Below are 14848 nucleotides of genomic sequence, written 5' to 3'. Positions count from 1 at the left end.
CAGACCACCGCGAGCTTGGCTTGCTTTCTTGAGCTCCTTACCACGAACAAGGCTCTGATACCATGTCAAGATTGTGGGAGAGAAGGAAGGAGTCTCGCTTGAAGCTTTCTTGCTTGCACAATGGGGGAAGACACACAAGGGTGGAGGTTGAAAACAGTTTTCCTCTTCTTAGTTGTGTAAGCCAAAAAAACTCAAGTACAAAGAAATAGAAGAACCCTATATATGGGTCTCAAACCAAACTCAACTAACTAAGGTGGCATACTAACTGAGCCACGAACTAGAGTAGATAAGGATAGCTATCATGTAGCTATTATTCATGGGCGGTGTACCAACCGCGTCTGCAACTGACAAGTCGGTGACATAAATATACAACGGTCACCCTGGCGTATCACGAGTGGAGCTCGATATCTCAACAAGTCAGAGGCCAAGTTGTAGATTCTAATAGGCAACAGAATTTTGGTGATAGCAAAGAGTGTTGGCATTGCTCTCAAAAAGTATACATTTCTAAAAATGTATTTAAAAAGAAAGCTAAAGTTAGAAATGAAAAAAAGCAACAAGATAATTATACATCTATTAGTAGAAACAATGATGAGAGAAGTGGATAATTGTTTGTTATTCAATACTTTATGAATATTATGATTGCTAATGGTTCATCAAAGAGTGATATATGGTATATAGATTCAGACATCTGTAACCACATGACTTATCATGGAGAGTTGTTTATAGAAATACATAGTTGAGAGTCTCCAAGCTATGGGAAGATAGGGATTGATAGAGATCACCTCATTACTCATATGGAGATGTTCCTTTGAGTATGCAAGATGGAAAAACTAAATACTTGACTAATGTGCTACATGTATCAAATATTATTAAAAGATTTGGCTTTTATTAGTCAAATGGTAGAATAGGAATTGCAAGTTCGATTAACATCTAATGGTTGTTATATAAAAGATGTCAAAAATAATTTTAGGTGAATTGCAAAAGGAAAATGTGTTAGCACATGATTATTTACTCTTGATGTAAGTCTACTTAAAATGGATGCTACCATATTTGCACAAGGTTTAAGTGTTGTGGGTGATATAGAAATTTGGTGTAAGAGATTTCGTCATGTGAATATGCAAGGGTTGAAAGATATGCAGTCAAAATAAGTCATGGATAGCTTGCCCAATTTTAGGATTAATGGGATGCATAAACTATGTGAAGCATGTCAATTTGAAAAGCAAGGCATACATTTCTAGATGAAAAGCATGCATGCAAAAAGCCACTTGAATTGATACATATTGATGTGTAGGGTCCTATAAAGACTACAACCTTGAGTGGTTATAGGTATTATGTTTCCTTCATTGATGATCAAAATTGCAAAGTATGGGTTTACTTTATAGTGAGAAAATGTATATGTTCACTCACTTTAAGAACTTCAAGGCTTCCGTTCGAGAAGGAGATAAGATTGTATATTAAATGCCTAAGGTTAGATGGAGGAGGGGAATATCTCTCCAATGAGTTTTCTTATTTTTTGCAAAAAGTGATATATTGAGGCAATACACATGTAGATAGACTCCGCAGCAAAATGGAGTTGCTTAAGCTAAAAAATAGACACATTGTAGACTCGGTAGATTGTACATTGATGTCACAAAGAAACCTAGCTCATTATTATTGAGCCAAAGAAATTGCTAGTGCTGGATACATTATGAATTGAACACCTACTACTGATGTATATGGTATGATATCTGAAGAGAAATTTATGGGTAGAAAGCTAAATCTATCTCATGTCAAATTATATGGATATATTGTTGGAATAAAAAATGGGCCTAACATTGGCTCTAGCACTCTTATAGACGAGCCTCCTAAACTCACTAAACTAACCCCACAGCCTTGCGAGTAGGAGCATATAGACACTATGAACAGATTTATTGAAAGAATACATTTGTGGATACCATCTCTAGATCGTAGTCCAATGTGATGTCCTTCCTGACTCTAAGCTTTGGGAGTACCAAAATGTAATGGTGTCTAACACCTCGTACCATAAACAAAGAGAGCACCACCTAGCTTATTTCCATGGCCCCATTATGGCTCTCCTACATCCTAAGGATTAGCCCCAGGATGCATCGTTTCAACATAAAACACATATGCAATATAGTCCAATCTTTACAATATTCATTTCAAAAGATAATTTAATCATTATTGCATCAGTCCCTAAGAAAATGAGAATACTAGACCCACAACTTTAGGAAAGCTCACACTCAATGTGGAGCAATCGCTCAAAAACAAGTTTTATGCGTCTAAGAGATAATACTCTCCATACCATATATGTAAATGCAGATGCAAAGTGAATGCCATAGAGTGCATGAGTAAGTAAAATTATAGATCAAACAATAATGATGTGCACGTATAATTATTTCCATGATTTCACTCTAGCGCAATGCATCATTGTCAAGAGAGCATCGAGATAATTCATGCTACTACCCTCTATTTGGAGACTTAAAATAATCGAGTCCTATATGTCAAGATATACACAAAATTAGATTTCACATGTTGCTTAACTTCCCACAATCCTTTCTCTCTATTGTTTAAGATTTTGCATTCGATGGTAGGTGTGAAAAGTATTTCTAATGTATTGTTCTTATAAAAAAAGCAATAAGTATGTACTAAACATAAATAATGAGAATAAGTTGAGGCCAATCCTCATGCCCTAGCCCCACCATACATTCACGGAGATATTCATAAATTTTAGTAATTTTTCTATAGGTAAAATCTTCTTTTATTTCTCTTAATTTTTTATGATTTATCTTATTATCTAATATTGATTTTTTTGATTCAAGAAATTAATTTAGTGTCGAATCTATCATCACATTTACTTTTATCCCACATGAACATGCTTTGATTGCTCGAAATAACAAAGAACATCATTTTTCCTTTAAAAACACGCATTTTAGATTTTCAAAAATTAATAACTCATGATTGCATACATGGGATTTGTATTTTATGACACATATCCCTTCACATTACAAACAAGCTTTAAAAAAAAAAACATCACATATGAACAAGATTTACCTCATAAAATGTCAACAAAGATTCGAATTTCCATTAAAAAGAGGCTTACCACTATTTTTCGGGTTTCAGATTTCAAGAACTGAATTTTGAGAGTATGCTTAAACCCATCATTGATATTCAAATCACGTTGGTCATCACTCCTCTTGGCATAAATATGATTTCATGATGATCCTTGGTTCAAGCCAAACAACCAATCTTCATTTTGATCTACTCCCATTCATTTGGGCATGAACAATTCATTGTAGGAGAGAGATGGAGGAAAGAGAAAGACTGAATTTGGAACTTTCTCTTCACACCATCACTTTCAAAATGAAAATGAGCAATGTGGAGTGAAAAAGTCAACAAACAGGGTGATTTGATCAAATCATACAAGTCTTCTTCAGCCCCCTAGCCCCCCCACATCAAAAATCATTATGGCACCAGGAGATCTTCACATTTTTTTTCTGCTCGATCAGTAAACACCCCTTCCTTGCCACATTACAAAAAATTCAAGTTACTTTAGGCCCCCAAAGGGCACGACCCTTTGTTATTAAAGTCTCCTTTATACTCTTTGTGCTTAGCTTTCACTGCATCTGGCATCTAATTGATGATTCAAAAATGTTTGCATGTTCGTCTTGAAGTCCCCTACCGCTAGACCTTGTCCCCTTCATTCGAGCACTCGAAAAAATTATGAAAAATTCACAACCATTGTGAAGTCTTTCTTCAGAAGTAATTTGAATTTTCGTCTTTCTTAACCTCTTAAAATTTTCAGATAAGCATCCATACCTTGCTTTAAACTTTGATTTCTAACTTAAATTAATGACATTTGATACTTTTTGCCATTTTTCCAATCATAAAATCCTCTCTCATTGGCAACCATGGGATAAGGCAACTCAGCCCATCAAATCCATGAGCTAATCTGCATATACAGAAACCATAAAGAGCATCAAGCTACTACAAAGAAGAATACACAACAAAACACAAATACAACTCTTACCCTATCCCTTGACAAAATCAAGGCATGAAGATCCATAAGGGATAGGCCAAATAGAGATCAAGAACTAGTTGCTAACTAATTGCTCCAACACAAACTAGCTAAAAGGAACTATCAAATGAGTCATCCTAAGTCGTGGTCTAACTTGCCTACCTGAGACCTAGGATAAGTAGATGAGGAACTTCTACTAGGTGAGGACTCCTATAGCCTAGTCATGTATGTTCACATACTTTTGATTCATCAGTTTTTTATACTCCAAGATTTGATACTAGTGCATGTAAAAAGGAGGGAGTTGAGCGTATTGTGACCCCAGGAGAATAAGGCATTAGTCTTAGGTCCTAACTCCAACCATCCTTGCTTATTTTTCAATTACATATCACCCCTACTAGGATAACAAGGCATCAACCTCAAGGTGTCTTGACTCTCCCCAAGAACCTACCAGACCTTCACAAGGAAATGATCATCTGCTCTTGGAAAACTTCTTTCTTTTATTTTCTTATTTTAGGGGTTAGAACCCCTTTTTACACACTTTTGTATATATACAAGATTTTTTAGATATATTTATTATTTTTTCTCTTTCTGTTATTTGGGATGCTTCTCTATCGGCCTTACAACCAACGGAAGCTTGTAGAAATAGCTACCTAGTGGTGAGCAAGACAAGGTCACTAAGGACTACTCTTAAAAACAGGTCTTGGAGTGACTAGTAATGCCTTTACAAGAGATGGCCAATTGCTCAGACCTTCCCCAAATATAGTGAAAGAAAACGTAGGACTTTATGCCTTGATGTGGTGGTCCCCAAAAGAAGAAAATTTTCCATATACACATATACATATAGAGCACAAAGGGAAAGAACTCGTAAAATAAGAATAACACATGGACTTGGCCATAAGAATCTTATGTGTAGTGAGAGTCTTGCTCCAGGTATTCCATCGAATATGTTTGGTGCAATATTAAGACAAGAAACCATTAACCGCACTCACACCAAACAAATATGTGGCCATATTGGCCTAATGAAATCAATCAATTTATTGCAAAATAAATGGTAATCTTGGCCTCATGAGAATGGGTCCTTTTAATTCATTAAACACATGGTTTTCTTGGCATATGCATTACGTCCTATCAGACTAACCAAGATAATTACAAATATGATACAAAATGCAAGGGCCGCCTTGTGCCACATATGCAAGCTAGCTCACAACAAATTGATCATCAAAGTTTCAATTTGGGATCTTGTATATCCACAAGTCCAAGCCTTTCCACTAATATAACATCAATGTGGGCTATCTTTTCTCGGCTATTATTAGCCAAATGAATGATCTCATTGGGCTCATGTGTCTTCTCATTCAAATAGACTAGTCATTCCAACTTTCCAAAGCCCTCTTTTACAAAGAGATACACTGATTTAGGCTCATTCAAACCTTCCTTAATTGGATTATTGCATGTAACATTGTGACAGCCCTAACTAGGTAGGGTTTCCATCCTAGGCCCATCACCTTTTTGCATCCTAGATTTGTGTACATTTTTAGAGGTATCATTATGACCTTTTGTCTCATCCACTGTGAAATTGACCATCTACCCCACTTAGAACTCATTTCTTTTCATCTAATCCACTAGCCACACTTTTAGAGGTTTTGGGTCTCTAAACCAATCTCATTTTTTTCATTACATGGCTTGATTGGTTGCCACCACTCCTTTTATTTTTATATTCTTTCATGATGACTGCAATCTATATCCACTCACTTACTACTTATCACATTTCCTAAATCGGATGCTTTTACTAGAGCTAACCCTAGATGGGTCTTTATTATCATGAATCTTAGGTTTGCTATCACTAGGACTTCCAATAGTTTAGATGGCCTCCACATGATAGCATGCATCAACTATATTTGAGGGGGTCACTTCATTCACATAATTTTGTTCCTAGTTTAGACCATTCATGGGTTGCTTAACCATTTTTCTTCCCTCATTAGGTTTACACCAATTTTCATCTAGCTCATGGCTTTGGAACATAGGATTGGCTACATTGGATGCTAAGGTCTTGGCCCTTTTGGGATCATCAAAGTTAATGCTAGGATTCTCCCTAGTATACCTCTCATTTGTACTTCCAACATGACTAACATTAAACAAATATTACCAATCCTTATGAACTTCAAGGATGCGGGGAAAACTCCAATAGCTCTCCCAAAACCTGTGAATGTATCTCTAATAATGAACCTTTTCCTCCTTTTGTGACTTAGGGTTCCTAATCCTAACTTTGAATTGTGTGTTTATGTTCAAGCCATTGACAAATATTTCACCAAGCACATCTTTTAGTAATTGACTAACTTTTCTTGGCCAAAGATTTAGAATGACATCAAAGGCTCTTATTGACTCTTTGCGTGATGAAGATATATGACTCTTGTCTAATCTACATATGTTGTTCTCAGAGTTGAGCCATGGGAACATTCTTCTCATACTCATCAAGGAATATATCACACAAATTCTCAAAGGTTATGATTGATCCTCTTGGGAGGCTTGAATACCATTTTCTAGCCTTTCCCTTTAGGTAGTTGAGAATATGAGGATCCAATGTATATCATAGAATCCACTTGCAAGGCAAGTTAGGCCGTATTCTTTTAAGTGCAGAATCATATCCTCATTTACTAGCCCATAAAACATTGGGAGATCCCTATAAGAAGAATGGCATTTAGTCCTCTTCTTTTTGGGAACAACACTAGGTCATTAAAATCTTCATATTCATCATCACCTAGTTCCAGCATCTTAGGCTCTCTAACCTCTTCCATTTCCACCTTTACCATTGTAGGAGGGTTACTATTTTCATTAAGATCTCATTTTTCCAACTCATAGAGTAGTCTAGGGAGTCCTATGATCTCCAAAATGGAATCTATTATATCCCCTATTGGTGGTACATTAGCAAGTCTATTCCCATTTACCACTATTTTCCTAGAATAGAAGACATGTTCCTATAGAACCTTCCTCTCCAATACTAGTTTTCCACATACATAGATATCATCCAATGCTTTTTGGATCCTAGAGATTGCACTTTGGTACTCAACTTCATTAGGTAGTAGTATTGGATGTATCTTTCGATCAAAGTCATGTATTACTCCGACCATTGATATCATAGTCTTTTCCTCTAAAGAGTTGTCATTATCAAGGATCATAAATGAATGCGCCATCCTAGCATCATTATTGCTTCCTAATATTTCCTCTAACTCCCATGGATTACTACTCACGAATTAGGCCACTCCATGGGTACTTTCCCATAGTATCCCAAACTCGAGCATGGTGTCACTTTTGGGCCAAAGGATAAAATAGTCGGCAACATGACTAACCAAAGATCCTATCACGGACATGCCTAGAAGATCTTTAGTTGCACTTTAATGCCTATAAAAGGAGGGGCTCACCGTATAGCTCCTCAGTCTTTCCAATGCCAAGCTTGGCAGCTCAAGGATTTGAGACCTCCAAGTAAGTAACTTCGAGTTCCAGTTCTAGTTCTTGTTTAGTCATGGTATCTTGTATTGTCTTGTCTTCCATTATACTCTCATTGTTTCGTCACCTTGTAATCTCATAGTACGAGATCTTGTCTAGTAATTTCTTATATCTTGTTCATCCCATCAAGGGGGATCTTGTAGTTTAGATATCTTCTATCCACACCTACGGTCCCAGATTGTGGGATGCTTCATATCCTATCGAGTCCTATGTTCTATACCTATAGTCCCGATTTGTGGGATTCTATGTATCTTGTTCAGTTACCATTCAACCTTGTGTGCCTACATGGGATTATATTGTAATAAAAATTCTTCTAACAAATCTTTATCTACTCTAGTCTCTCAAGCAAAGTCTAGTGCTCCTATAATAAATTAGCAAGACTACTTTCTAGCCCTACTAAGCACCATTGAGGCAACCCTTGAAAGAATCATGGCCTCCCTTCAAAACCTCTAGCGAGACCTCTAATAAAAAATTCAAGACTTCAATAAGCGACAAGCATAAATTCAAATAGAGTACCCTTTTCATCTAGGCCCTGCGCTTCAAGAGAGGCAAGATCGACTTCGAAACTTGAAAAACAAAAAAGGAAGTGATCAAATGATTCTACGTGTTTATCAATCCCCAACAAGAGAAGTCAAGATCATCATGCCAAAGAAGTTCAATGGTTACCGTTCGATGCTCAAGGGATTCCTACAAAAGTAAAACACTATTTATGCATGCAATAGGATAGGTATCCAGATGATGCTTCCAAGGTGGGATGCATTAGTACTTTGCTTCGTGGTCAAGCTTTATCATGGTTTGCTCCAAACTTTGAAAAGAATATGCTAGTACTTAATAACTATGAGGTATTTCTTTGTGAGCTCACTTTCACATTTGGAGATGTAGACACTAGTCAAGTAGTAGAAACAAAACTTTGGAAGCTACGACAAGGTAACCGCAATGCCTCTGCTTATACACCTCAATTTAGAAAATTAATCCATGACCTCCCATAGCATGAGGGGTATTTTATCAACCAATTTAGATGGGGTCTTCAAGATGACATTGAGGACCTCATGCTCTCTATGCCTAAGGCAAAAACATTGAATAATTATATCATGCAATCCATCCACTATGATAACATATTGTTTGAGATGAAGCAAGAAAAGCATGAAGAATTAAGGTCTCACTAATGGAATCCAACCCCAATTAGAGACCCAATCAAAGAAAAAACCAACATTGAACCATTGCAAATATATAATACCAAATTCTAGCCCTTGATCCCACAAGAAAATCAAATATGAAGAGACAATAATCTATACCTATATTGTGGAAACCCTAGATAGATCACCCTAAATTACCCAAATAGGAGGGTAAGAACCCCAATAATTGTTGCAACTATTCTCAAGCAGGAAAATGATGATGTTTGGTTGTACATGAGACCATACAACCAGACCTTGATATAAAAAAGGGTCTCTTGATTCCAACCACACCCATGGAAACTTTCGTTGTGAGAGTCAAGATGATCTTGCTAAAGACCCTTTCCCTCATAGCCTTTTTCAACTAATACGAGGCCTCCACATGTTTCATTGATGATGGCTTTGTGAATAGATAGTAGGTTTCAGTACTCCAAAAGATAATCTTGCAACAGTTGAAGTCATGGATGAAAGACCTAAAGCATCTTGAGATATTACTAAGGAAACCTGACAACTCATGGTAACTCTTGGTGATCACAAATCTAGTGTATGCTTTAATGTTATATCCGGTCCCACAAATCCAATCATTCTTAGGATGCCTTGGCTAATGAAATAAAATCCATAAATTGATTGGGTGAAGAAAAAGATTACATGTCATAAAAATCAATGAAAGTGGGTATTTCTAGGAACCAAAGCTTTTATTCACACAAGAAGGCAAGAATTGACCTACATAATATATCATATACCAACTCAATAATCTAGGAAGGATAATTTTGTCAAGCTACCAAGCCAGTAGCAAGAATTCCAAGATGTCTTTTAAAAAAAGAATGCACATCTCTTACCTGAACACAAACCATATGATTGTGCTATAGAACTCCATGAGGGGACTCAATAAGCTTTTGGACCCATCGACAAGGTATCCCTTGATGAACTAGCTGAAGTACACAAGATAATTGATGACAACTTAGTCAAGGGGTTCATTAGGCAGTCAAAGTCTCTTGTTGGAGCCCCAATTCTATTTGGAAAGAAGAAAGACGGGTCACTTCAAATATGTGTGGATTATTGAGGACTCAACAAGACAGTAGTCAAGAATCAATACCCTTTTTCATTGATACCAGAGCTCTTGGAACACCTCGTAAAAGCCAATCTTCACAAAGGTTGATCTAGGAGGGGCATAAAATTTTGTACATATTAGATAAGGAGACAAATGGAAGATAGCCTTTCACACAAGGTATGGTTATTGCAGTGTTTTAACATATGATGAATGATATCTTCCGATAGCTCTACATGATTTTGTTGTTATATACTTGGATGATGTCTTGATATTCTCAAAAGATCCAAAGGAGCATGAGAACCATATAAATTAGTTTTGGAAAATCTTAGAGAAAAAGGACTATATACAAAACTTGAGAAGTGTTTTTTCCATCAGACAAAAGTGGAATTCTTGGGGTACAATGTCTTTTAAAGAGAAATCTTCATAGATCCCAAGAAGATCGAGACTATTCTTGACTAGCACACACCCACATGTGCTCACAATATCCAATGTTTTCTTGGCTTTGCCAAATTCTTAAGGATATTTATCAAGGATTACTCAAAGGTAGTCACACCACTCACTACAGGAAACTCGAAGTTCTCATGGATCCCAGAAATCGATAAGGCCTTCTAAAGTTGAAGACAGCTTTCATCACTCTCCCAATCCTAGTCCACCCAAATCCTACCACACCATTTTTCTTGGACTTTGATGCATTAGACTATGCCTTATGAGTCATCTTGTCCTAGCAGCACAGAGATGATGGCCATATGCATCCAGTGGCATTCAACTCAAGGAAGTTCTCCTCTCTAGAGATAAACTATGAGATCCATGACAAAGAACTCCTTGCCATTGTAGATGACTGTCTATACAAATCATAAAAATCTAGAATACTTTATGACAATCTGCACCTCAATCAATTTTAATCCTACTCGAGTAACTTCTTGTCTAGGTTGTTTGACTTTGTTATCATCTAAGATGCCAACAATGCCAATGAAATTACACCCTTGTATATGTAAAAAATGTATAAAAATAGTATTTGAAAAATACCTTATTTTGAACCCATGTGATGCACACATATATTCATGAGTAAGTTACCCGAGATGGAGACAAAGGTGATGGAGGATGGCTCCACCTATGCATGAGTCTGTAGTTGAAGCTACATCCACTCTAGAACTCCAAGGCTTGATCACCAAGATTCAACCATGAGTAGACTCTACAAGATCATTCAAGAAAATCTAAATATCATTCACTTGACACTAATCCCTTCATCATCCTTTTAGTATTCTCATGGGAAACCATAGTGCACAATAAGTATATGGATATGGCAAACTCACGATCACCTTCCCAAATGGCATAAAAATGGAAGAACATAGAGTTAATTATGTGCCTGCAAATCAACACAATTTAGTACTTGTTGGAGAAGTCACTTCAATGGCATCTTGGTTTCCGTCTCTAACTATTATTGCACACTTCATGTTAGCACTCATGCAAGGAATTTGGACGCTATTTCTTGCTCAATGGAGGGCCACCTTAACCCACTAAACTCTATCTTCTTGGTGACCCATTCCGTCATTTGTGAGACTGCCCTCGTTACTTCACCATCGAATCGCTTTTCCAAGCAGACCCTATCGCCTCCATGTGATCAACATACTCTCTCCATCCCTCCCCTACCTCCACCATGGGAAATTAGCCCCCTTGTTTTCTTCCAATCTTCCCATGCATCTCCAGCAGAATGAGGGACGGATAAAGGCTGAAGGAGAAAATTGAGAAATGCACTGACAGATAGAGAGAAATATAGATTTTAGTCATTCTATGTATCTGATATGTATCTGATCATTGTCACGTTGACAGAAGGTGGAAATATAATTGTAGAAATGTAAACATTGATGAGAAACTTCCGAGTACAAGCCAGCGGTTGGTGTAAAATCCTTCATCGACTTGTAAAGGCTAGGGAAGAAGGGCTGATTCTGAAACCGAGGCCAATAATGCGACAGTTTCAAGGCACTAACCGGCCCAAAATTGAAAAGTTTCAAAGAAACATTTGAGGGGTCCAAAATGGTCATTGGTCACCACAGCATGATGTGGAATTCCGGTCTAGATGCTTGACAGGTGATCCTCCTACTTCAGAAGACGCTCGTTCGAGTTTGACCTTCTGCAAACTGTTCAGCCCTGTCGCTTATTCTAGAAGCATTATAGCATAGGAGGTCCTTTTACAGCAGTGGACAATATGATTCCGTAATGGAGAGTTTTCTGTGATTCATAATCATTATATACCCCAATACCTTTCAAAGTGTTTATACAACTGTAGCTACTTCCCTTCAAAGGACACAAGTAGCATCGAGTACTTACAACAATACAAACCCTGAAAAGCCAAGGTTAATGTAAGTCGACAATGTGTTCTAAACTTCCAGCAAAATACAGAATAGCAGTGTCTAGGGTTGTACGTAACAAAGCAACGATGTAAACAAACTGTCCAGTGAAAATGCAAGATTCTGTTCCCTTCATACAGCTTCAAACCTTTGTCCTGCAGAAGAGACTATCTTTCTGTGATATCAAATATTTCCAATAAGAAAGCCTAATAGTGCTGCCAATGCTGTTCCAGCGAGGTACTACGTGCTGACCAATGCAAGGTCACCGACCATTTCAGCAAACTGCCCAAGTAAAACCGCAAAAAGTGGCAGGACTAGCCCTCCTTGACTGGTGCATGAAAGGTATATTATAACGTTTCATAAACTGATGTGAAAGCACACATACTTGTGTCACAAGACAAGAAAGGGTAATTATAGACCTCCAATGCCGCACACCTCCTGACGTCGTGAGGGAAGTCTAATTAGAGGTGCTGTAGGAGTTGAGCAAAAATCGCGTAGCCTAAGTATTACATCTTGGCATTCCAACCATGAAACTCCCAAGCATGACGAAATTCGTCTGGTTTTCCTACTTACGAAAGATGCTACGCGTTCTAAGAAGATGCACAAGCTGAGTCCTACATAATGCCTTTGAACACACGTAGAAACAACATGGGCATACAGGAACACACTATACATAGTAGAACACTAATTAAGCGGGATAGTAGCCAGATAAACAAATACTGTGAGAACTTTGCATGGTGGGAATAATGTATAGCTGTCTATGATTGTCAATAGATCTTACAAATGACACATACGATGCCTAACCAGCTTGGCAATACGAGCGATAGCAAAGCATTTCACAAACATAATCTGTTGTCACTTCAAAAAATATCACTTGTTCGTGAGGCAAGGGCCATCAAACAAGCGTTTCCTTATTCGTCCTCTGCAGAGAGCTGCAACTGCATTTCACAAAAGAACTTTACAAAACGCTTCTCAAACAACCTGGTGTGTTCCATATAACTGCTTTTCCATTCCCCCGCAGCTTCAGGAAATATCTGCATGTATGATTCTATGGACGACGTCTAATTTCTGCGATTTGTTTAAGTAATCTAAAGTTACACTTTATAACAGATTCCACAGAAGACCTGGTCTCTTCCTCAGTGAAGACTTGTGGTACATCGACCATGTACGACTCGACCACGAGCGTTCCTTCCTTTCCATCAATAACTTCCGGATGAAGTGAGAGAGTAGATCCGTAATTCTGGAAGCAGTTCACAAATTAGCACGTTAATCAACTCTTCTTCTGTTTTTCGTTAGTTTCATCCAAGCAATATGGGACTTAAATAAGCTAAGAGACTAACCATCAACAATAAGAGGTAACAGTGATATATTACTGATCGAAAGTTTCTTCACTTATCAATACTTCAGTGCATATACAACGTCTTACTTTCAGGCGCGAATCAGTGGCAAGAACTCGGTATGCAAGAATGTGCCGATCATCATCCAGTAGTTCCAACACCTCAGTGCTTTTTGACCATGCGTCACGCACCTCTCTGGTCATACCTTCTCGGATCTCCCCATGAGTCACACAGCTTCGCACAAAGGGCTGGTATGTCTGAGGCTCATCAAAGCGGCGCACGATGGCCCAAACCTGATAATATAAGACAGAACCAGAGCGATTTAAATTTTAAGAACACAATCAACTCAACAATTCACCAAACGTGGATATGTATGATACCAAGGTGACTTCTCTTCTAACTCGGTAATATGCTGTTTCACAGAATGTACAAGTATACCGTAAGAAATGTGGTTCCATATCCTCCCTGAAGTGAGGAAGAAAGAAATAATGATTTCTAAAAGGCATCTCAATCGAATGATGCACATCTTTACGTATCAAAAGGTAGGCTAAGCGTGACCTGCACAGTTTAATAAGTTAATACTGCGCCAAGGAATGATGTGCAATGCAAGATTAATGAAGTCCAGATAGTATAGTACGTTTCAGGCAAAATCCAACCAATTAATGGTATAAGAAGCTTGAATCGGCGCATTGTAAGAAGTCAGATACAGGAAAGCTGTTAGCTCAGCTAGATGTTTACCGCAGAGACAGGAGCTCGGATCTTTTTGGTGAGAACGTTGCCGATCTGATTCTCAAGAAATCCCTGCGGGTGGAGCCGGCTGGAGTGCTGACGCATGAAATTGTCGAGCAACTCTGAGTTAGCAGGGTCCATGATCACACATGCATGCTGTAGGCACCTGCAGCTACTAGCAGAATACACAGAGAAAGGAAAGAATCGAGAGGCCGCAAAGCAACCAAGGCTAAAGAATAAGGAAATGAAGGCCCTGCGAGAAGGTCCAGGAGGAGTAAAAGGATGGCATGGCCACCTCCTTTTATAGCGTCGGGGAAAGGCGTCGCCTTCTTCTTTCTCCGGATTTGAAGATCGAGAAGAAACTATCAAGGCCTGATATAATTCATGAGGTTGGAAGATTCGAAAAGGGGAAAGCTAGCTCGCTCGGGAACGATCGCCAGCTGGGATGGCAACATAAGATGAGGAAGAAAAAACCATCAGATGCGCACGGTTTCAAGATGCGTTGGGTAGTGCAGATTGCCTGTAGGAATTAGGAGCAAATGTGAGGCGAGTACAACATATGAGTGATTATATACCATAAAACTTCAACACAAAATTGACATCCCCGCCCTTGTTTATCACTAGTTCTCTTCATCAGTAACGTGACGCCATGAAGCGGGCATTCACATGCCACTATTATTACACGGATCTCGATG

General features: G+C 38.1%; 1 protein-coding gene across 1 annotated transcript; it reads right to left on the bottom strand.

Annotated features, from left to right (window-relative positions):
- Positions 1-3227: 3227 nt before the first annotated feature.
- LOC148014840 (abscisic acid receptor PYL10-like) lies at positions 3228-14630 on the bottom strand. The gene is made up of 5 exons (XM_087665575.1): positions 14163-14630; positions 13514-13717; positions 13212-13327; positions 3817-3949; positions 3228-3695 (listed from the first exon to the last, which is right to left on the bottom strand). The coding sequence occupies exons 1-4, from the start codon at positions 14292-14294 to the stop codon at positions 3847-3849; spliced, it is 555 nt and encodes a 184-aa protein (XP_087521701.1). The 5' UTR covers positions 14295-14630; the 3' UTR covers positions 3228-3695; positions 3817-3846.
- Positions 14631-14848: the final 218 nt, after the last annotated feature.

Source organism: Lygodium microphyllum, chromosome 24 (assembly GCF_053477565.2).
Source record: "Lygodium microphyllum isolate KBCC chromosome 24, Lygodium_microphyllum_v1.1.10, whole genome shotgun sequence".
NCBI lineage: Eukaryota > Viridiplantae > Streptophyta > Polypodiopsida > Schizaeales > Lygodiaceae > Lygodium > Lygodium microphyllum.
Note: the sequence above shows the minus strand (reverse complement) of the source record. Positions and strands in the feature narration are given on the sequence as shown.